Source organism: Coffea arabica, chromosome 2c (assembly GCF_036785885.1).
Source record: "Coffea arabica cultivar ET-39 chromosome 2c, Coffea Arabica ET-39 HiFi, whole genome shotgun sequence".
NCBI classification, from domain to species: Eukaryota; Viridiplantae; Streptophyta; class Magnoliopsida; order Gentianales; family Rubiaceae; genus Coffea; species Coffea arabica.
In genome coordinates, this window is record NC_092312.1 from 978,694 (window position 1) to 1,003,338 (window position 24,645).

Here is a 24,645-nt window from a genome sequence, read left to right on the forward strand (position 1 = left end):
AGGGTGGAAATTAGCTAGCTTTCTGCGCAGACCTTTTCAGCAAATCTGTCTTGATCTGAATCACCATTGTAATCAATCAATAAAAAGAGTGAAAACGCTCATTGCCAATTTCTAGTATTGCAAATTGTTGATGATGAAATGGTAAAGGTGTCGTCGATTTGTTAGGTCACGCATGTTTCCGGTCAAAGAGTGATTAGCCAATGTTGTTGTCCCTGAATGAATTAATTTGACCATGAAATATTATCAATATAGTACTGCAAAATGTTACACGACAAAGACATGGCAACAAATCCGTACAAAAATCACGTGCGATTTTTCAAAGTATCCTCCACTATGCTCGAATTTTTTTTTTTTTTTTTTATAAACAAAAATAAACTGGAAAGGACCGTTAGTGGATTCTTGGTCTTAGTATCTTATGATAATTTGTTCTTTCTTAGCCTAATTGACTGGGAAATGATAATTTGTTCTCTACAGACGACTGATTGACCAGGCGCAGGAATTGCTTTCTCATCTCTTATAGTCAGTCCTTCGCTGCGGGAGCCATTTCACTGCCGGACAATTGTTTCAGACATATCAAAGTTAAGGAAGGTGGTTGGGCATATACGGCAAATGGTCACTTTCTGGCATTATAAAAAGAGGCGAGGCAGCACTCTTCTTGATCATCTTCAAGAAGTAAAGACTCTTTCTGCCGCAGGGGAGAGAGTGAGCCAAATTAAGGGAGAAGCAGACATGGCGTGATACTGGTTGCGGCTCATAACATTCTGTCGTGGAGCAGAGCAGAACAGCTTGAAGATGAGCCGAACCAATATCACTCTTGTATGCTTCCCCGTTCAATAATTATCCGCTTTAACTAACGTGTTCCGTCCTATGTTTTCAGAACCGGACCGGATAGCGACTCGGCCGAGGTCAGGGGTCAGGGGTCAATGGGTTCGACCGGGGGTCGATAGGGGTCGAACCGGATGACGTCATAAATAAAAATTATTTTAAAATTAAAATGTTATATATATAATATCTAATAATATATTGATATTAATAAAGGCATATTCATATATATTTGATGTTTCAAATATATTTAACAAGAAAATACAAAGAAATTAGAACAATCAAGTAGCAATTTATATTATTTAATAAATATTAACAAGTTTAGAATTAAAATTATGAATTTAATTGAAAAATAACATCAAATTTTAGGACAATATTTATAAAGTATCAAATATTTGAGGTATATCAATAAGTTTTAACAATTTAGGGGGTCAAAACATAATATTAAAAAGTTTGAATTTTTTTTTAAAAAAATACTGTTGAACCGGAAAAACCGGTTTTTTCCCGGTCAAACCCGGTTTTTGACCGGCTTTGACCGGGTTTTAAATTTCCGGTTTTCTAATGTGACTCGGACCGGCTACCTGGCCGGTTCCCGGTTCAACCGGTTCGACCGGCCGGTCCGGTCCGAGTTTGAAAACAGAGGTTCCGTCTATAAATTCTTTCTCATTGATCAAGGCCATCTGGAAGTACGTGATCTATAAAGCCTTCACCTTTCTTCTTCTTCATTTTTAAATCCTAACAATATTGCTGTATAGTAATTTGCAGGTTTCCGGCCGGTGCTGCAGAGAACAAGAAAACGTTTCGAGCCATTAAGTGCGCGCCTCACTTTGTGGTTTCTTTTGCTTGATCTTGCCATCACTACTTCTCTCCGCAGCCGCAGGGACCTGATTTCCAGTAACCAAACTTTTGTTGGAGCGTACTTCGATTTGGAACAGTTAGATAAATGACTGATATTGCATCATACATAACCGATTATAATTTATATCCATCCATCATTTCAACAGGGTTTAGGTCATTTTTGGGCACCATTTTTACGGGTCAGAATTTAATTACCAAGGGCTATTTTCTACTTTATGTATTCCCTCAGTAACTCCAAAAACAGATACTAATATCCAACTTCACCGGCCCGTAACATGTATAATTAATCTGCTTGAATGATTATGATGATATATGCTACCGGTCGATGTATCGAGTACTCGCCAAAGCCACGCACAGACTTTCTTCATGCTTCTAAGTTTTATGCTGACCAAAAGATTGCGAGGTTTTGCTGTTTCAGCAGTCCGTACAAACGATTAATATTTTGTTTATGACGATTGTGCATTCCCAGCCTTCTTTTGACCGCGACAAGCTAACTACGGCTTGAGTAGTAGTAGCCTGCTATGTCTTTGCTAAGTTTACGGGCAGGAGGGCGGAGGAACAATTGCTTAGTATACAAGCAAATCAAGTTAATTACAAGCAAAGGCAAGAAGATCTCTGCTGAGGTTACAGAATATCCCATCAATTAAAGGGATCGGGAGTTCAAATTCCCCTACTTCCTTCATGTTTCTTTTTCAACATAAGTAGATAAAGAGCGAAGGGCTGTGGTGACCTGGAAGTATTTCGTCGTCCTCTCACGTGCCAAGCATGTGAGTTACCAGCCTTTTTTTTTTTGCGCAATGCGCCAGCCGTCTGCATATACTTCCTCTCTAGGGTTTTCGTAAATTTCCTCCGCTGCCGCCGGCTCTCTTCTCTTCTTCCTTTTCTCTTCTCTTTTTTTTTCCCGTTGCTTCCTCTTCCTCTCTCCTGTCTGTATTTTTTCCTCAGACTCTCTCCATTCCCTCATCCTTCGCCGCCACATCATCTCCCTCTCCGACACCCAACATCACGAGCACCCCATCTCCCACCAGCCCTGGGATTCTATGACTTCCAATCCCTCCGCTAAATCCTCGCCATCATCAGCATCTTTCACTGCCTTCCTTCCTAGATCTCCACTCCCTCGCCCTTCATCTCCTCAGACTCTTCGTTCCCTCCCTTGCCACCATATCATCTCCCTATCCTCTATTAGCTACCTAAAGGATGCCCGTAAGGTGTTGGATGGAATGCTTCACAGAGGCGTCGCTTTGACTATAGTTGGTTTTGGTGTGTTCGTAAGCCCACTTTTACCCTTTCCTCTAAAAAGAGGTTGTCAGTTCCTTCTCTCTCATTCTCCAATCAACTGCAAAGCTAATGTTTCCCCGATTCTCCCTTCAATTTTAGAAAATTTTTGGGCTCTCCGGGACTGCAAAATCTATGGCTCTTTTATCTGCCCACGGATTTGCTTGCAGTTGCCGAAAAGCCTTACATTCAATAGATCGATATAATTTCACAGTGTTCTGTATATATTTCTAAGTTTTTTAGTAATTTTAGTTTCAGAGAATCAATGACTGTTACTGCAGCCATGGATTAGAGGTATCGTTTATTTTTTGTAATTTTAAAAAATTTTATGATCTTTGAGTCTTCTTACTATTTTTATGTATTTTTGTGTTTCGTTTTTTCCTCTTTGTATTTCTTCTTGTTATATATATATTTTTAAATTTTTATGTTCTTTGATTTTTGTTACTATTTTTATGCATTTTTTTGATTAGTTTTTTTTCCTCTTTGTATTTCTTCCTGTTAATGGTGAATAAACTGAAAGTTGATTTTTTGAAATTTTGATATTGCAGATTTAAAATGCTCGATTTGCCTAGAGTTCAGGTGGCAAGGAAGCTTTGATTTTGATGCCCAAAGTTAGAAAGCCTAATTATACCTTTGTGTAAGGTCCAGCTCATAGTTATACATTTATTCATTTCTTATTTCTTTCATCCGAAAAAGTTTGGGTTTGAATGAACAAGCTGACCATCCATTTTCTTTTCTTTGACTAAAGTTCCTTCATAATACCTGTTGGCTATGATAATCTCATTGATCAGATAGCCTAGATCATAACTTACCCATTGCTTCAGTATAGTATTGTGCAAAAGTATATGTAATGTGCTTCAGTATGTTAACTGAAATTGAGTTGCCAAGGGTTTCATCTTGCTTCAAACATATAGTAAAATTCGCACTCAATAAACATAAACTACTTAATTGATAAGTGGTCCTAGAAGGATGATTACAAGTATAAACTTTCAAAAGTACTACACCATGACAGCAAGATTAGAGAGGGTAGGACTGAGGGAGTTTGCCGGGTGGGGGAAGAGGAAATGTTGTTGTAACTCTTCTTCCTAGGCTTTCCCATTTAATGTGGAATAGCTTTGCAACTCAATTGCTTGGTTAGCCTCTCTCTTTGCCTGGCACAAGAAATTAATAATCTTCCCTTAAAGCTCATCCATAATTTTGCCATCATCTTTATTAGCACTGGAAGAACTAAAACTTCAAAATCCTAACTGTCAAAATGGTAGCTACTTTTTACATAATTTTTGGGTCTAGCTGAATCCTATTCCCCTGTCTTGATGTTTTATATAGATAATTTCAGATTTTTTGTATTCTCATTTTCTGTTTCGGTGTATTTTTAGCAGTTAGAAATGAAGAGATCAGAAGTAAACATAATAGGTTTTTCTCCTCCTAGAAAAAAGAAACCCTCCTCTTGTTTGGCCAAGCACTGTTCTGATAATGATATTTCTCTCCCTGTGTCCATAATTTTTCGAAACAAAGGAACCAAAAGGAACAGACATTTTCTTTTTTTCCCATCCTTGAGTTTTTGGCTTTTCAAATAATATGCCTAATAAATATGTTATGATTTTGTTGCTGTAGAGAGATACTGCTCTTCGTTTCCTGTTGCAATACTTACCAGAATATGCAAATCCAAGGTATGTTCTTGTGCATTCTCAAAATGCAGCATTCATTTGAGCTAATGAATCCTTTGCTCATAGCTAATGAATTCTTTATGGTATGTACATCAAGGGATGAATGATGATTACAATTGGTATAAATGATGTAGAACTACCTGTTTTGGTCATCCTTTAATTGTGTGTTTTCTTTTCCTAAATTTTTGTGCCATTTCTTTTGTTTTGTTTATTTTTTGGCTTATTCTGCGATTGTTTTGTGCCACAGAGTTCAGTAATTGTTATACTCATCTTTCTGTTGATTATGTAGGTTATTCTTCTGTGCTCAACAGAGGTTGTGCTGCAGCGAAGTTTAGCCCTTTTATGTTATGGGATTTGCTTGCCTGAAGTGTAGTGAATTTGGGCAATCCCTGATAAGTCACCAAAGACTGATTCAATGAACATGTTAGTATCATCTGTTAGGTCAATATCAAAGCAGCACCTGTATTAACATAGATTTGCAATTGAGTAATTAGAGCCCCTCTATCACCTGTTCTATTTGTTTTTTACTATTTTTCTTCTATAATGTAGCTTGAACGTCATGATAGAACTGTTATAGGAGGGTATTATATCAATATACAACTATTGGTCTCATTAGGGAGTGGAAAATATTGTAGTACATGCTATGATTTGTGTACAGATTTTTTCCCCATCATATTCATTACTCTTATGATGTATATTTGCAGGCAATCACTCTGCCAAACTGCCAGAGAATAGTTACTCATGATTGCTGAGGTTAGTTTCCACCATGAAATGTGAATGGAATGCCAAAAAGTTAATGACTTTTGTTCTTTTTTATATATTATGGACCAATCGCAAGATTAAAATTACAGTCAGTTTTCTTTGTTTTGGTTGCTTGTTGAGTCATTCCAAATGGAATGCCAAAAAGTTTGACTTACTTTTGTTCTTTTTATATATAATGGACTGATCGCAAGAGAGAAATTACAGTCAGTTTTGTGTTGGCTGCATGTTGAGTCATTCCTAATGTCTATTTTTTTGCTTTGTTTTAGATGTTTGGTGTGTTGCGATTATTACTAGTGAAGTTGCACTTGCTGACAGCCTCAAATCTTCTGTTTTCTCATGAATTTTAGTTTAATTTGGTTGGTCTTGTGGAAACTGATAGAATATATATATTGCCAACAAAAATGCAATTTTTTCCCTAGATTCAAAGAAGGTTAACTGTCAAAGGTTAATGGTTGTGTTTTCATATGGCTATAAATAATGAAATTTTTTCTAAAATCACGGTCAATGTTTTGAGTATGTTTGAACTTCGTCCTTGAGAAAAAAACCAGATTTTCAATAAAATAAGTTCTGGTTGATAAGAATCCAATTTTCAATGCAGTTTTGAATTTTGTTTGAGTTTGTACCTCAGATATTTGAGTTGAATTGCTTTTGGTATTTGACATTGTGACATATGGAGGAAATTTTGTGCTTGTTGTCTATTGATTTTGTATGAAACTGAAATTCTTTGTGTGTCTATTTTTCTATTGAAGGAATAGAATTTGGATCGTTAAAAATGACGTTCTTAATGGTTGTCATGGTCTTATGCATACCTTACATTGTGGGGCTGATATTTTGCAATGGAGTCGAGAGACAAATTTACATTGTGGGGTATATTGGCTATTTATTCTTATGCTGTTTATGATTATCCTTGTGATTTTTTGCTTCAGAATGTTGAAGTGCAGGATCATGTGGTAGAGCAGCTAAGAAGGAGGAATCTGTTGTGCTGTGTTAGGCATTCATGTAGTCTGATTAGGAGTGTGACTCAATGTTAAATTGATTATTGTAATTTTTTAATCTGTTTAGTCTTTTTCTAGAGAACAGTTTAGGAGATGCTTTTAGTTAATGTGTAGATATCATTCTTATAAAGAATTCAACCACAAATATTTTGTAGTAGTTAGGTTGTTGATTAATATGGCTCAAATGCCATTTTAGTTTGTACGTGGCTTAATTTTTTATAAGTATTTATGTACAATTTTTTTTTTTTTTTTTTTGCATTCTATGTTAATCTGTTTTGTGGGTGATCATTTGTAACAGCCAAAATCTTGACTTGCAATTAGTGGTTTATGTGTTAAACTACAGCCAAATAATGATTTCTAGATAAATTACTATTTTTAATACCTCATATATTATGATTTTTGGTCAATATAAAACTGGATAGGGCATTTTCGATTTCCATCGCGCGAAGCGCGTTTGTGCCTCCTAGTGCTAAGAAAAAAGATATATCAGAAAAAGAAAAACTAAGGTCTCTGCGATCAGACGTATGTAATGTACTTCCCAATACAGAAAGAAGTACGTCTCCCATGTTTTTTCACATTCATAGAGAGCAGTAACCTAACCTGCCTAATGGATCTCACAGCACTTGCTTATTCTATTTTGTTCAGTTCTTGCAGTAGGGCTGTCAGAAACCCTCGTCCATTCCGTAGATTGGAAGTAGGAATTTGATTGGCTACCGTAGACACGTGTGATGATGTGTGATGGAAAAGAAAAAGCAGAATTCTGTCGTGTACTGCAAAAGCTATATTTTTTAATTTTCTATTATATATTATTTTTTTGAAACGGTTGTATTTATTGTTTATTGAATTAATAATTAGTGAATTTTAATAAAATAAAAAAGAATTAAAACATGATATTTATGAAGGAGAAATAGCAATATAATAAAAAGTGGGACAGATAGTGACACAGGGTGTGAGACAGAAGATCTGTTGCGCATCTTCAGTTTACGACAGAAATTAGTTAGGTGTGGAATACCCCAATATAAATATAAAATATTAAGGAAGCACGTACATACTAACAGTAATACCGAATTACTTTTAAGGATGGATGTTAATATAGGCTTACTTTCGGACGTACTACTACGAATAAAATATCCATTGTCATTTTCCAGCAGCTTAAGTTATAGGGATAATTTCAGAAACCTCCCCTGAGGTTTCTGACACTTTCACTGACATCCCCTGAGGTTCTCAAAATTTCACTTACCTCCCTTGCTTTTGATTTTGTGGTAACAATCCAGTCCAAATCAGATTAAAATATTATTTTCATGTGTGAGAAGGTATTTTTATTCCATAGCTACCCTTTGCAGAAGTTGTATTAGTAGAAGATTCAAAGAAGAATAAATGATTTGGACTAATTAGTAAAGTTGAGGGGGGGTAAGTGCAATACAAAAAATTGCATGCACCAGATGTGCCATGCAACAGTTATTTGGCAGATTTTGCAACGGCTAGCTGCAAATTGCAACGGCCAGAAGGTTTGCTGTTTCAGTAGCAATAACATATAAAGCAAAGCAACTTAACTACCTCTGAGGTTTCAAACTATTAACATTCTTTGCTACTAATTTGGAGTGATAACAAGTGCATTTGCTGTGCTACAATTAGAGCTCTGAGTAAAAAGTTTTAGCTGCAACCATGGCCTCTTCAAGCCATAGGGGAGAATCATAGAATTCACCTACATCTTTCTCCATTAAAAACAGGTTTTGCCGCTGTAATCGCAAAGCAACCGTAATGATATGAGAGTGTGAAAGGAATCCAGACAAGTTGTATTTCTATTGAGAAATTTCCAACTTTGTGATGAATTTTAAAAAAATTCTACAAAAGGGGTGATTTTGGGTTTAATTTCCGTCAGGGGGGTCTTCGCATTTGTGAATTTCACAAATGCGAGCTCTGGTTATTGAGCTCGCATTCCACGAATGCGAGCTCTTCTCGATTTTTTTTTCCCTTTTTTAAGAGCTAGGGAATTATTTCTAGGAAGCAAATGCGAGCTCTTATCTTTTTTATTTTGGTATTTTTTGAGAGGTAGGGAATTATTTGCAGAAAGCTTCTAATTTTTGTTTTAAAAAATGTTGCAAATATTTAAAATTTTGCAAATAGCTCGCATTTGTTAAATTTGACCTGCAAAAATTGTATTTAACTTTTTTGTTAGATTTCGCATTTATAAGTATGACTTGTAGAAAATTAGATTCAAATTTAGATGTATTAGGGTTTTAAAAATATTATGTAAGTGATAAAAATTTTATAAATTGTAAAAATAAAATCAAACTGCTTGGATAATTAAATGTTATATTTGCATAAGAAATAATACAATAATCATAATAATGATAATACAATAATATTGGTGTAATAAAACTGCCATTAATTTAAATATTTACTTATAATGCCCAAAGAGCCTAATTACCAATTTTTTCTTCTCGCGCTCAAATATAACATTAACCCGCATGCGAGCTAACCTTGAAATAGAAAAAACATAGAATCCCGCTTGCGGGTTTCAGGAGTATTCGGATATTCTCATATGCACCTATGCAAATCGAACCAACCGGATATCTTATCCGTATCCCATTTTTTTAAATAAAAATCTTATAAATTTGAAAAATAAAATCAAATTTAGATGTATTAGGGTTTTAAAAATATTATATAAATCAAGTTTCTATTATTGTTGTTAAGCTTAATTAATCATATCAGATGCCATTATGTAACTAAACGGTAGTAATTAACCCCAACTACTTGGGATATATCTGTAATTTTGGCCCTGATGACGTCAGAAAAGGGGCCCAATTTTTTATCAAGGGAGGTAAGTGAAATTTTGAGAACCTCAGGGGATGTCAGTGAAAGTGTCAGAAACCTCAGGGGAGGTTTCTGAAATTATCCCTAAGTTATACTACTACTATCTATATAACTCACGAAGCCGAAAGCAAAGCATGTCATTTTCAAGAATGCGAAAAAAAAAAGGAGGCTGTTTGACGTTGAAACTTTCAAATTCACCTGCCCCTTTAATTTTTAGATTATCCTCTTATAATGTATGGTGAGGTAATTTTCAAATCCCATAGACATACATCATCTCCATGACAGAATCACTACTGACTAATTAATTAATAGAAATTAAACAAAACCATCCCTAGGCAGTAGGCACAAGACATCAAGAATATGTGCAAAACAAGTTGGTCGCTTAATTGTCCTTTAGCTTTAAATACATGTTCTCCAAGATACTCTGCTTTGTCTTTTACACCAAGAAACACATAGTAATATTAATTTTATTGTGCAGAAGAAGGTCGTTGTACGTCGGCAATTGCTGGAACTGGAGGGAGGGTCGTTATACTTATACATACGGTCTTTAAAGGCGGCAATTGAAGAGTCATAACTTGGAGGGAGGATGGATACAGGCAACCAACTTCTACGTTGGTATTTCAAGATTGATTGATTGATTTCCGAAACGAATGTTTATGAGCCAAAATTAAGGTTGTGTATGGATTGCATTTTCTGTCATTTTTTATGAAAAAATTACTATAGCAATTTGATATATGTGAGAAAAAAAGGTGATAGAAAAATATGATCACGGAAAACAACAATATTTTCCGACGGAAACAAACAATCCAAGCAGCATACAGTGACCAAAATCGTATAACAATATATATATATGATGGTTTGATTGAACTAAACTAAATATGTATGGTTACTGTTTCTGTGACCCAAATATTGTCGAAAAAAATATTTTAATTAATGCCACGTAATTAGCATGCTCATGTGGCGATTTAGGTTTGTAATGAGAAGCCAGTACCGTTCTAATGTTATATCTTAATTAGAAGATTCTAATGGTTCAACTCCCAAAAAAATCCAGATCTTCTCTCTCCATGTTTCTGCTAAACCCATATAATATGTAGGAAGTAGGAACCACCCCAACCAGTGAATAATCACGTCGACTCTCGGACTTTAAAACCACAAATCAGATCAATTCAACAACCAGTCCACCGATCACAATTCCGCTCACCACCGGACTTTAAAACCACAAATCAGATCAATTCTTCCTCTGTCGCATTTTTCTTCTTCTTCCCCCCGCGGCTTTCACAAAAGCAAAAGCGATGTATTAACTTTCTCCATTTCTAATCAGCCTCTCCCCTCCGCAACCCTCCTCAATTTTAAGCAAGAGACGCAACAGCCAGGATAATCGCAGAAAGCATCTTGCACCCAAAGACAACGCGTGGACGAGTCACTTCACAGTCAAAACTTAACAACTGCAGTTTCTCATAAAATTGGCAAGCCAAGAGCGCATCTATCAAACGCAAAATATAGAGGAATTAAGATGGGTAATTGCAGTGCTCTAATAAATGACACCTGAAAAGATAGTTCTTCCTCGTAGATAAAAATTACACTGAAGCAAGGGGGGGAAAAAAAACTATGGCAAACGAACTATACCTTAGAACAGTAGTGCCTATTCAAAACAAACCAAAACCTAGGCACACAATCACCGTTACTATGTCTCCAAGAACAGGTGAGAACCGTCACACAGAAGTAGACTCGACAGACAGACATAATCCAACTGACAGGAAGTCGCCCATTACATGAACTGGAATCACAACCCTTTAAGCGGAAGGACCATACCTTGCACTCCAGCCAAACATATCAGAGAAGTCAGACACGCGTAACTAGAATGGATCCAAAAGTAAGCCACGGAAGTAACAGAGCGCTGAAATTTACAGCACATCATCACCTGCCAAAGGAAAGCCACGTGTTGCACTATCATTAGAGGTGCCATGATTACTGATGCTAAATATCTATTTATAACGCATAGAAGCAGCCAGAATATAAGCAGCTTGAAATCATAAGAAAGCAAAGACACCAAAAAAGAGCCCCTAGAAACTTCCTAGGTAGAAAAGCCGATAAGGCTATCCCAGCAAGTAAAGACGATAATCTCCATCCTGCAATACAGATAGCAATCAGCGTACTAGCAGTCTTAACAAGAGAGCACTCTTTTAGTGAAAATGACAAATATATGTTGGACCTGACCTTGCCCACTCCAATCAGCTTCGGTATTTCTGAGGAAATGATTAAAACTAACATTCAAGGATATTCAGTTTCCGATTCTTGGTTTATCTTCTATGCCTGATCCCAACGACAGCGGCAAAGCTGACATGAGAATCTCGGAAGCTAAAAAAGTTTGCCCTTCTCCTGCACACCACCAAAGCTCTACATGAACTACATTCTGTAGAAGTATTTAATTCATTTAGACATTGCAATATAAAAAACATTAGCATTTATCAAATCTCATATATCTTCTAACATAACATATTTGACAGGTACCAATTGATTCAAACTATGATATAGACACTAAATGTGATCCCCACACATTTCTGTTCCAACAATCATCAATTTAGTTTGCAGCTCATTTTCGACATAAAATCTAAACGGTTTTTGAGATTTACTAAGATCTAGGGGTTGTTCTTTAAACAACAGTTTGGTTTGACTTAAAGCTCGCTATCTATCCTCATTAGCTATTCCACCTACTTAATGCAGCTTTCAAAACCATTCTTTACAAGCAAGATCAGAAGCTTGGATGCAAAATTTTGGTTTAAGAAGAGTAGTGCAAGGCAATTTTCTAGAAAAACCATTAAACAAAAATTCCAACAGATACATGCATACAAGTCTCAAGCCACATTTCAATTTATTCTACTTTATTTGTAGAATTAATATTCATAAATTACTTATTTTATTACTTTTAGGATCTATGATGCACTTTTAGACTGATAAGTACATTGATGGAATTTGAAAGTAATCTTCAAGCCCTCAGATAAGTTTCCAGTTTTTAGTAACCTCTTTCCAAAAAGCACTTTTACACACTTACTGTCTGTTTCCTTTAATTCCAATGGTTATACTCTCATTTTAAAGAAAGACAGAAAGGTAAGTAAGTCCACTTACTCTTTTTGAAAAATGACTAATCTTACGTGTATCAAAAACTAAAATGGCTACCATATCGTCAATCTCAGGGTCCCTTGGGACTGTAAAGACTAATGTATCTTTTTAAATGGCATAAGTCAGTTTAGAGTCATCATTACAAAGGTGATTATGAATTAATTAATTTATCAAAAAGGGGGAGAGAGTAAAAGCCATCCAAAAGTGGCCTAGCAAATTTGGAAAATCATTAATGTAAAGCTTAACTAGTATTGCAGTGAGACAGCTCATTGATGACACGATAAAAGAATCATTGCTGCAGAGAGAGAAGGATGACAACTATGAACTACCATTGTTCAAATCTATTTAGCAGTACAAAGTTTCACACCACAATGAACAGAGTGTTACCAGAACCTACACGTAACTAAGTAAGACAAAATAACAAAGCTCTGAGAGTGTTATCAGGACCTACACGTAACTAAATAAGACCAAAAAACAAAGCTCTGCATGAATGCTAGTTTCAACCATATAATGAAAAATCAAATTTACTTCTCCCACCCACAACGTAAACAGGCAAAAAAGACTAAGAAGGCAACAATCTTAGTACCAATACCTATAGAGTGGAACTAGCTATAACTCGTCACACATTATTTGAAGGCCTACCAAGGGGAGATGGCACAAAGAAAATTAGAGGGAAGGGTGAATGTATTGACCTCTAGAAAGTATCACGGAAATCAGGGTTGTGTCAAATGTCACGGGAAAATTAGCCAGTTGCGTTCAAGGTTGGCAAGTGGAGAATAATCAGTTTCCCTTAATTGTTTCTCTAAAAGCTCTCAATATTAGTAGCAAACTTACATATCTTTTCACCTGATATGGTGATTAATATTTAGCCTTAACAAAGGACCACAACTTGAAGAGATACAAAAACTATTAGCTTTTCTCTTTTAGCAAGTAAGATGTTCACCGAAATCTTATCCTGCAGTCTTAGAAGGTGCAGTAAATGTGATTTACTTAGTAGCACATTTTCTAACGAACAAAATTCCATTTTTTACTACAGCCTTTAGATAGGCTAGTTGTGCTTAGTGAAGCATCATGCAGAAAAGATTGAAAAGATCAGCTATTACTCCAATTACGATCTAAGCTGAAAAGAGACGGAATCTGTATTACTGCACTACGATGTTATAGTAAAATTTGGATCCCCTTCTCCATAGCTCAGTTTGTTATGCCTCAAACAGCATGTGTGCTTTGACATTTGATGCAGAAAATAACACCAACTAATATGCATAAATTTTGGATGCAGCCCCTAGCATTAAATGGTCATTTTGGAATAAGTATAACAGAAGAACTCTGAAGAAGGCATGACAGGACTAACTAGGTAAAATTAGTTGTTCTGCCATCGTTAATATGGCAAACTTTAGTTGGTCTATTACAGATTTTATGGCTTGAGTAAGCTTGTAGCCTCATTTGCTTACCAGCCTTGAAATCTTTCTGCAAATGTGACATTCTAAAACTTTCGAAAGGGGGCATTGTCAAGTATATGGACAACAGCCGTGACACATAATCTATACATGTAATGGTGCAGACAATGACTAAAAAGATTTAATAGAATCTCGGAGACTACTTCCCACCATTAGAATAGCACTACTACAGTCGCTAAATCCTGGCTCAAGTGACTATCACTTTGATTTGCTTAGCATTGCTTTTCAACCCATTTTTCCTTGTCTTTTTCTTTCTTTTTTCCCCCATTTTCCTGACTGCTTAGCACCAGTCCAGCTCACAAAAAAAATCGTATAAACTTGTCGACAACTAAAAAAATCGTATAAACACGAATAGCGAACAGAACATGTACCATATGCAGAGTACTATGCTCTAAATATCATGATATTACCTGAAAATCAAGTTAGTAATTTAAAAGAGTTTCATAAGATTCATATGTAACCAACTCTTTAAGCTCTACATGGAAATTATGGTAATATCCTCAGATAGAAACACTAGCCATCCAATAAACATGACAACATCAGAGTCTAGTGAAAGTCTGAGACAGAAAATAAAGAAAAACATAAGCTAAGGGCAATTTAAACTCCAGCATCCAACCCTTGAAAAATGAGAACCCACCCGATTCAAGCTGATCCCAGGAAAACCACCCATCTGGAGTCTGTTCTAACTTACACAATCTGAGTGCCTACAATAGAAGCAACATTTTGTGAAAACCAAAATAATACAAAGATATTCAAAACTCAGTACACTTTAGTCACCAATTGCGGGTGGTTCTCAGATTGCAGTTGCCATAAACTTCTACATAAGAGAGTGTAGAACAGATCACCTGTCACCTTATACCTCATCATTTTCAACGGTACCCACCAGCCAACCTTGCAGCCGGGTGACGAGCAAATTGCAATATCAAACGGACAGAAAGAGGATCAAGCTCATCAAATTTGTAACCTGCAAATAATATTTGACTACTTCACAATTCATATCTAAAATTAGTTTATCTGACAGGCTCATAGACATCAACAAATCACAAAATCCAGCTATTACCACATCATATATACTCAATTCTCTCCAATGAAAACGTCCATATGTTACACTACCTAGTTTGGAAAACCAGTATGAGTACATATTTGGAGGTCCATCAAGGGGCATGTAAAATCCTGTCTAAATTCCATCCATTTTCTAGATGGCAACTGGTTTTATGCCGTTGGAGGTGTACCTTAAAAGTCGCAATATTCCTCTAGCAAAGAGCACACTAACCCAATCACTGACATGATACATAATCATCTTCTTTCATATATGTCATGAATAACAAAGATAGTAAGGCTACCCTCACAACCACCAAATAAAGCATCCATTGCTATATAAGAGTGTGATTATCATCTCACCTTGCAAAGCATCCTTAACAACAGCTGCATGAGCGGGACTAACAAAATCCACAAAACAAAGTACTGATGGATCACCACCATGCTGCACGAGTCGCAAGGCGGTGATTTGAGCAATAAATTAAACAATAAATCACAAACATAAATCCAAGCAAAGGCTTACATATTTTGGCTCTTTCCTTATAAGTCTCAATTCTTGATAGCCTTCAAAGCAGCGAAACAGATCTGCAGAAAATGGAGTAAAGGAAACAACAGAAGAACTATAGGAGTAAAACCACTAGTTTGCAGGTCACAGAAGGATACGAGCAACTTCCCGCCGTCTACAGTCTGAAGGCAAACCCAGCACAAACAATGTCCTGGAAGCATCAGATGGAACAGGATTTGTTGGTATTCCACCCTGCAAAGTCATGCTTTGGCTATCCTTTCTTCTTGCTGGATTGGCTCCCATAACACTGAGTTGAGCTGGATTGGATCCCATAAAACTGAGTCAAGCTGGATTGGATCCCGTAACACTGAGATCAACATGATGATCTTTAAATCCGCCATCCACAGACGGGGCAGATGTTCCCCCAATATGAGGCGACATTTTCTGTTCAATTGCAATAGTATGTCAGAGATACACAACACCCCTAAACGGAGATAGAAAAGAAAAAACATAACTAATTTGAGACCCCAAGTCTAGATTTTTAATAAGAAACTGATTACCGAGCACTGGAGGTAAAAATCGTAGGATGCTCCAATGGGGTCAGTGTCTACAATTACACGGGTTTCTCCTCTTCCATCCCCACGAGCATAAAAACTTGAGAAACTAAGGATGCTAGGGTCATCTGCGACGAGGCAGAAAATAGAAGTCCATATTATCCCGATTCACAAACCGACAAAATAATGGATATAGATTTAAGAAACGGAAAATGCGAGTCAGGATTAGAAGGACAATAAATGATCTCGGCTATTTAAAATATACAATAGATACACCATCACCATAACTAACAAATAAAATTTGAGAACCACTATTATAGCTATCATCATTCTTGCCCTTTTCTTTCCACACCCAAAAACAGAAAAAGGCAACAACAGAGTCATATCAGTCACCTCATTTCTTATGCTTAAATTTTAACGCTATTATTATCTAAGAAACCACGCAAATTTGTATTTATTTCTCCCTACGGTATGGTTTTTCATACCATCCAACAAACACACATTTCCAAATCCTAAGCTTTTCACCGCACCCTTACAAAGACACGTACCACAACATTCTTGTTCTTTCAGAGAGCAATTTAGCACCAGAAAAGCATAAATTTCTAGCTGTGTGGGTGAGAGAGAAAGAGATAGGTATCTGTCCGGACCAACAAATAAACGAGACCTCCAACGAAGCTCTCCCCCACCAAGAAGAAGCACATCTCCGTAAAACCCATAGGTTAGGTTTGTAATAGCAAATCGACGATCTAGAAAATATAAGGGCGTGAAAAGCTAGGGGTATTCTGACCCCAAGTAAACGAGGCATCCAGATGAGCTATTTCTCCCCAAAATGGAACGATAGTCCACTTTAAACCTAGCTCTCTAGCAATGTAGAAACCCAACGAAAGCGAAATTGAGAGCACAGAGATAAACAGCGAGAGACGGGAATTAAAGTTGGTACCAAAGTCAGCTCGACGGCGTTTAGCGGCAGCCACGGGAGTAGCCTCCGCAATCCCCTTTCCAGAAGCATTATACTTGTTGTAAGCCACAGCCGTCTCCGAAGGAGCCTCTGCGATCCTATTTCCAGAGGCATTGCACCTGTTGTAAGCCACTGCCGTCTCCGAAGGAGCCTCCTCCGCGATCCTCTTTCCATAAACATCGTAATTGTTGGGAGCCACCGCCATCTCTCTACTGCTGTGAGGCCCAGCCATCTCTGATCTCTCGCTACTAGCCAAGACAGTGATCTGAGTCGGTGGAATTTACATCCAGGAGCAACAAAGAGAGCCTCTCGGTTTCTTCGTTTTCCTTTTCTACTTTTTTGGTGTGTTTTTTCAGGTACTCCGTCTGTCCATCTCTTTCATTTTCTTTTCTTTTTTTTCCTAATCCTATAATCCTCTCATTTTTTTTTAAAAAAAAAATTGGTTTATATTGTATTGCTCACTCGATTGGCATTGCTGTTTTAAATTTAGAATTTTACTCCGTAAATTAAATTAAATTATTTGCACTCCAAGGCTGATCACACGAGTAATGAATTAAACTTCCTTTAAGGCACCACTAACAAGCTCTTCAAACAGTAAAACAAAAAGTTGTTTTGTTCAGTCCATGAATGTGTGTGTGTCATTAGGAATTGCTAGGAAACAGTGAATTAGGATTGAAGAATCGATTAAGTCACTTTTAACATGGATGATGATATTAGGGTGCGTCCAATAAAATTAAAAATTAAAAATTTAAATTCATTAGCTTACTACGAAATTGTTTGTTAAGTACTCGTGTAAATAAAAAACAATTACAATCCAAATAGAACCTAAGTTTATAAATTGACAAAACTACCCACATACATACGTACTAAACACACGAGAGAGGACAAAATTATCCGAATTTCCTATCCATTCTCCTTCTCCTTGCTCTCCAATGCATACAAAAATTGATTGTTGTGAAAAATATGAGTGGCAAGTGCATTCGCCCATGGCATGCAAGTAAGCAAACAGTAAGCAAGGCTTGGTGGAGATGGAATTCCAGTTCATTGGATTGGAGGGTGCAAAAATTGAGTTAAACATTGCACTGGAGTAGCTTCACCGATCTCTATCTTTTCATATAGCAGAGTATTATTATTATAGGACTCTTCACACTTCATCAGTCTCGGCATGGAATTTCGTTTTCTCAGAGTCCTCTGTTCCAATCCTATCAACTAATCCTGTCCCTGTTTAGTTGTCTGTTATATGTACTGGCTTCGCCTCCTACAGGCATAATTAAATAATGGCGTCTTCTCCTTGTTTTCAAACTGATTTCTGAGCATCAATCTTCTTCTTTTTTTTTTTTTTTTTTGTGATTCAAATTAATCAAACAATAGCAGCAGAGAAGTAGGTTAGCACTTTTCCGGTTCAAATAGCAGCAGCATGCTTCCTTCTACTAATTGAATTTGATGTAAATATTGCAGGTCAAATGGCAGGCCTCGCTCGCAGTCACGGGTAATCCATTTTAGTTACAGCTGCTGCAGAGAGTGCTGTACACCTGTGGCTCTTCGCGATGATCTTCTCTCACGCAAGGAATTGTTACGTTTGATTGCTAGGCAAAATCTGGGGCAGCATACATGTTCGCTCACGCGATGAACATTGTGTTGGGGCAGAAGGAAGAAAGACAGTTCCTGAGTGGATTGCAATTGAGGAGGCAAAGATTTTGAAAGAATACTACTGAAATTGCAGGCAGCGACTGCGTTGGGTGGTGTCACAGGTAAACTCGTGTTGCCTACTGCGTTTTAATGCTGGCAAATCCCTGAACCTGTGGATAAAGGATAAGTCGTGGTCTTGAAAGACTCTGCCGTGCTAAATCTCCTCTCCTTGTGCGCGCGCGTGAGTGTGTGTGTGTGTGTGTGTGTGGGGTCAAATGCGTTGTTTTTACATCTCATGTCACGCTTGAGTATTATAATAAAAAAATATATATATATCTTCTTTTGATGGCTTATAAATATAATGAATTTAAATAGTACTAAGTTTTAGAGAGTTCATGTCCCGATTTACAAAAAAAGTTTGATTAGACATCAAATTAAAACAGCAAATCAATGGACCTTTGGCGGGGAGGAAATTAGTTGGGTATTTTGTACTAGTATTTAAACTGTTTTCAGTTTTCTATTTTAGCTGCCTCGGAATCATTTATCGTGCGTGGGATCAGACCTAACAACTTTTTTGGCATTCTAATTCTAAAAGTTTCCAGTTGGAAAGAGTGAGAGTGGAATCGGTTTCCATTACTTGATAAAAAATAAAGTTTCTAAGGACCACATGCAGCTTTTGTGGGGAAGTTAAAAAAGAAGGCCTTGGCTTTGTCATTTGCGTTGCACGATCGGTATTTTCTCATTTAATATATTTATTTATAAGTAATGATGGCTGATACGCTGAACTCATTATTATTGTTTGGACTTTGGATAGAATATATTATTTAAAATAATTATTATTATAATATTTTTTATAGTATCATATATATATATATATATATAAAAGATAAAAAAATATTTACGATATAAACGAAATATTATTAAAAAAATTAGATATCCAAACAAAGCCATTAACGGTACTCTTGAAATTGTCCTCCCCCTGCTTAGTCACTGCTCACTCAGTGCCGGCACGGCAGTGGTCCCTTTGTATGGCCCCCGACAGCCCCACTTTCTCTCCATCCGACCTCAAGGATGGCAACCGTCAACCCAAGGGCAGAGTGGCCAGGCAGGTTAGTGCAATTGTATAATTATTAATCTTTTTTTTTAAAAAAAATTTGCTATTACTGCTTTAATTCTGCCCTCGAATTCAACCTTTGTCCATCTCTGATTATGACAATGGACAAAGGTGAGCTGAAGGGGGTTTCTCAAAAGTCACCGTTGCTTCTTTTTCAAAACCGTCACAACTAAAGTAACACTACTGTTTCGCACCATCACTATTCTTGTTCTGTCTAAATCTTGCTTGGGTGGCGGACAGGCGGAGTAGAAATTTCCACACGCTTCTTTATTATTATATATTATATATAAAACGAGGTCTTTACTGGTGTTTACTTATAAAACCAATCCCGTCTTTGTCAAACCCAACTTCCTTTTTCATCATTTCATTCCAGTATGTATGTGTGTGTATATCTATATATATATATATATTGGCAAAGTCCTGTGAGTGTCGTAATACCATCTTCTACGTCAGCAAGCTCTGTTGTTCTCATCCTTTTTTTTTTCCTTTGGCTTTTTTGGCTGCAGACTTCTGGGTCATCCTCCTTGAGTCATTTGAAGGTAAAGAACATTGTGGTTTTTTCTCCCTTTTGGCTTGTGCAGCCATCAATGTGCTGCTGAAAGTTTATCTATGTATATATATATATATATATCTTGATTGGTTTCTGCATCATGCGTTTTGAATCCGTCGAGTCTTGGTTTTTAAGCAGGGTGAGGTGTTGTGCCCCAGAACTTTTGATTGATGGGTGAATTGGTTGGACCTCGCCTGTATAGCTGCTATAAATGCAAGAATCATGTTTCGCTTCATGATGATATAATTTCCAAGGAGTTTCAGGTAACGCATTGATCCAATCGTACCCTCTAAATTACTTCCCTAATTCTTAATGGGATGGATGATTTGTTCAGTTCTTGTTATCATGGTCATCTAATTGGGGAGAGTTTTTAGTTGGGAATACATAATGATGGTAGTTAAAATATATGGTTTTCGGTTCTTTGAAAATTAGTATGGCACGGCCGGTTCGGTTGTCCGGAAGTCACTGCTACCGTCAAACGACAAAAATCGGGTTATTTTCCTCCAGGCGCTGTAAAACCTTGTAGATATTAAGGGGGAAAAAATATAAAGAATTCCTTGTTCGCTTGTGTACGAAGACGAGCATATATGATGACCCTAGTAGTGAAGATAAGTGGTATAAAAGATTGTTGAAATTTTATGTGTTGTTAATCCTACTTGGAGGTCAAATGTTGTGTTTTGTTAAGAATGACTATCAATTTCAATTCAAAGCAAGCCAATTTCTTGAGACTGCAATGATCATGAATATAGTTTGGGCACCAGTGGCTTAGATTCATTGCGATGCAATTTTTAGGGAAGAAATGGGCGAGCCTTTTTGTTCTCTCATGTGATGAACATTGTTTTGGGAGTTAAAGAAGACAGACAGCTCATGACTGGTCTACACACAGTTGCCGACATACATTGTGGTGATTGTCACGAGCTATTAGGGTGGAAGTATGAGCGAGCTTACGACTCAACACAGAAGTACAAGGAGGGAAAGTTCATTCTGGAGAAGTCTAAAATTGTAAAAGAGAATTGGTAGCACCGTAAGATGATCTTGCTTAGTTTTATTTTCAACGCCAAAAGGAATTGTTGATTCTTTGAGATGTTGAAGAAAAGTTCAGAAGTTGATACTTGTCAGCATCTGAATCTGAGAATTGCTACTTCTTTTGTGTCTTGGAATTCATTGAACATGTAATACCCTTGTCTCAAAAGCCTATATTTGTTGTTTCAGATCTCTTGCTTAATACTTACCCTCGTATTGCATTACTGTATCTGTGAAATTTGAACTGTAATGACCACCCCAAAGTTCTGGAAGCATTTACGGGTAATATGATGCTATGTGAGGGGTTGGTGTTGCCGGTATTTGTAGAGTTCTCATTCATGCTTGTATCAATTCTAATCAATGTCAGCCAGCTTATATGCACATTGCAGCCTAAAAGGTGGCAGATGTAAACATTCTCAACTAATCAACATAATTTGTAGTATACTTTATCGTGTTAGAAGGAAGGGGAACTGGAACTTGACTGCATCTTTTGCACTCTGAATCTGAATTAGGCTTTAAGTCAAGAATTTGAGCATTATGGTTTAGCTATTAAACACTAGTCGCACTTATAGATGATGAAAAATGTTTCTTCTACCTGAGTACGTTGCAGGAGTTTGTGTGACTAATTAATGGATTCAAATGCTTGCACTCAGAAGTGATCGTGAGAATGGTTTCTGCTACATGAATACAATGCAGGAGTTTGTGTGTCTAACTAATAGATTCAGGTGCTTGCACTCGGAAGTGATCATGAAAATGGTTTCTGCTACATGAATACAATGCAGGAGTTTCTGGCGGCTAGCAACTGGATTCAGGTGCATGTTAGATGCCCGATATAAGTGCGAAAACTAGGAAGGGACAGCCCGCGCGACGCGCGGGAATTTGATGCTTGTGATTCAAGATAATTAATAATTATTGTTTAATATTTTGTAGTATAGGAACTGAAGTATGATGATTTTATCATGTAATTTTAATAGAAAAATCATAAGTTACATAGTGAGTCAATAAAAATAATGTGCAATGAAATATTCTTATCGTTATACTATATAAGAATCCGTTGTGATCAAAGGTTATGTTTGAATTTTAACTGTAAAGATAAGGGTAGTTTGAAAATGTAATAATGTTTGAAGTGCAATTGAAAAGTATCCAAATGTCTCTTCTAAAACTTATTCAAGATGATAAAACATTTTAAAGTATCAATTGGACCCTTCATCTCTCGAATCTATATATGTTCGTGAAAGATCCCTCAAGCAATACTTCTGATTTATCCCTCGACTTAAGCTCAACCCGAATTATCAAGTCAAGTTTATCCATCAATCACTTTGCGTCCAATCTAATCTAAAATAATTTTATTTTTGACTAACTATTTATATAATTTGGTGGGTATAATATGACTTAATCACATGTTTCTTACAGAGATAATAATGCCAAAAAATGATAGATAGATAAGAAATTTAAGTGGTCTTTTTCAAAGTTTTGTAGAAATTATTCAGATTTGGTGTTTTTTGCTATGGACATTTCTTTGTAATCTCATAAATAAGTTCAAATCTGCATAATTGTTAAAGATTTGAATTGAAACCATCTTGATTATAAAAAAATTGGTGCAAATAATATTTTCTAAATTTGAAATTGTAGGAAATGGTAACTAAAATCAGAAGAAATTCCTCATATGAATTTGAATTGCAAACTATAGGTAGAAACTGCTTAATGATATTTTATAATATTTACTTGTATAAGTATCCAATATAACATCTCTGCTTAATTGACTCGTTTGAACTATGGATAATAGTTGTTTCAATCAAATCAAAAAACATTATTTATCATTGTACAATATACAATTATGAGTAAATGAATTAATACAATGCAATCAAAATGGTGCTGTAGCTAAAACATTTAAATTCATCAAGTTTCACTACAAATTCTTTTAGATAGCATAAAAAAGTAATTTTTTTGTATTTGAAACTATATAAATAGTATAATACAAGAATGAGATCACATGGAAAGCAAATAGAGTGCAAATGACATCTTAGTACTATGTAGCATGATTAATTTTCTTTTTTAGTTTCAATGAATTACAAAATTATAAGTTAATAAATTTTACAATCATAAAATTTCTAATTAAAATAAACACAAGCTGAATTCCAAATCATATTACATGAAAAATTAACTACTTGAACCATAACTGCTGGAATGTAGTCAACAGATCCCTGGAGTCAAGAATAATAGGAGAAAGTTCATGAGAAATAAGGTTATTTGACTTAAATAAAAAGATAATACCTTGACTGAGGAGGAGAAGATGATAAAATTGCTTTTCTGATTATTTTAGAAAGTGACAATGTTATCTCAAATTGTACTTTAACCAGAGATAGAATCTCTGGGATCTACTAAAAAAAACAATACAATTAGTCAGTTTTTGGAATTAGAAGTATCAAAAGGCAAACTATATGAAGTTTTTGAATAAATTAATCATCAGAAAAAAAAACTACAATCGAAGAAGACAAACCCAAAGAACTTGCCTCAATTAAAAGGAAAAGCTATGCATTCCACCAAATATTTAATAGCCATAATAAAATCAAAGAGGTGAAACCGAAAAAGAAGAAAGGGTATCGGCTAAACATGGGAACATAAATATGATAATGATTGTTCAGATAATAATTAAGTTAATTAATTGTAATTAAAATCCAATTATGTAAACATCCAATTAATTCCTTAACCGATGAGAAAGGTTTCAGGAAATTGGAAGGTTTTGATGTTAGTATAATAAATGATTAAAAGGACTTTTATGTAATTCTATCAAAATACAAGCTTTATTCAATTGTACTTGATACTCAACTTGGCATCAAACATTGTAACATACCAAACCTGCCCCTAACCTTAAATGTCTGAAAGGTTATATAAGTAATTATAGTGAAATTAAAGCTATAATGACTTGTACTCAGTGTTTCAATTACTCTTCAAACACTCTCACATTCTCAAAATAGCCTCACCTCTGCGGTTAAAATCTAGTCCTAAACTCGTTCTTATATAGTATAAGGATATCACTCTCTTTTATTATGACATGCATCCAACTAGTTGATATACATTGGTCCAATCTAATGGCATTACTGAGATGGGAGACTTTTATACTTCGAGTTTTAAGGATAATTTTTTGGAAAGAGAGGCAAATTAACAAGTAAGATTTCGTGTTACATTCGATGATTCCCACTTTCCCAAAATTTAAGATTTTGTCATCGAAAAGTACCCTAAACATAAAGGGACATTGGTGTTACAAACTGGAAAAGAAGTAGTAACCAAAAAAAAAAATGGTAGGAGTAACCATATATGGTACAAGTATAATACACGATATTGTATGTACATGTATAAAAAAAAGATTAATCTTTTCTACACTGACAGTGTATACACTATCGGTGTTGGATGAATGACAACTATGCAAAATTTGAATTTGAAATTCAACTTTTGCACACATGTCATGAATTCAACGATGATAGTGTATACACCGTCAGT

The 24,645-nt window shown here is 35.9% G+C and overlaps 2 protein-coding genes and 1 long non-coding RNA gene across 12 annotated transcripts; 2 read left to right on the plus strand and 1 right to left on the minus strand.

The window, feature by feature from the left end:
- Nucleotides 1-486: 486 nt before the first annotated feature.
- Nucleotides 487-6,577, plus strand: LOC113724848 (uncharacterized). Its single transcript, XR_011830587.1, has 7 exons — nt 487-857; nt 1,465-1,508; nt 1,578-3,249; nt 3,504-3,592; nt 4,570-4,625; nt 4,912-5,045; nt 5,327-6,577. It is a non-coding gene; the product is annotated as an uncharacterized lncRNA (long non-coding RNA).
- Nucleotides 6,578-10,017: 3,440 nt separating this feature from the next.
- On the minus strand, nt 10,018-17,060 carry LOC113724850 (uncharacterized). Of its 9 annotated transcripts, none has more exons than XR_011830648.1 (10): nt 16,811-16,951; nt 15,877-15,998; nt 15,475-15,760; nt 15,335-15,396; nt 15,175-15,256; nt 14,633-14,737; nt 14,411-14,477; nt 11,414-11,575; nt 11,009-11,117; nt 10,018-10,679 (listed from the first exon to the last, which is right to left on the minus strand). XR_011830648.1 is itself a non-coding variant. In XM_072073254.1 (3 exons), the coding sequence occupies exons 1-3, from the start codon at nt 17,058-17,060 to the stop codon at nt 15,659-15,661; spliced, it is 474 nt and encodes a 157-aa protein (XP_071929355.1). In that variant the 3' UTR covers nt 15,583-15,658. The 9 variants fall into 9 exon arrangements, 1 of the variants encoding a protein (XP_071929355.1); XR_011830642.1 differs by having other exon boundaries at nt 10,823-11,117; XR_011830619.1 differs by having other exon boundaries at nt 10,823-11,325.
- LOC113724851 (protein yippee-like At4g27745) lies at nt 17,047-21,332 on the plus strand. Of its 2 annotated transcripts, XM_027247728.2 has the most exons (6): nt 17,047-17,184; nt 18,287-18,579; nt 19,445-19,566; nt 20,078-20,110; nt 20,260-20,384; nt 20,914-21,332. In XM_027247728.2, the coding sequence occupies exons 5-6, from the start codon at nt 20,292-20,294 to the stop codon at nt 21,139-21,141; spliced, it is 321 nt and encodes a 106-aa protein (XP_027103529.1). In that variant the 5' UTR covers nt 17,047-17,184; nt 18,287-18,579; nt 19,445-19,566; nt 20,078-20,110; nt 20,260-20,291; the 3' UTR covers nt 21,142-21,332. The 2 variants fall into 2 exon arrangements, with proteins under 2 accessions (XP_027103529.1, XP_071929356.1); XM_072073255.1 differs by lacking the exons at nt 17,047-17,184; nt 18,287-18,579 and having other exon boundaries at nt 19,371-19,566.
- Nucleotides 21,333-24,645: the final 3,313 nt, after the last annotated feature.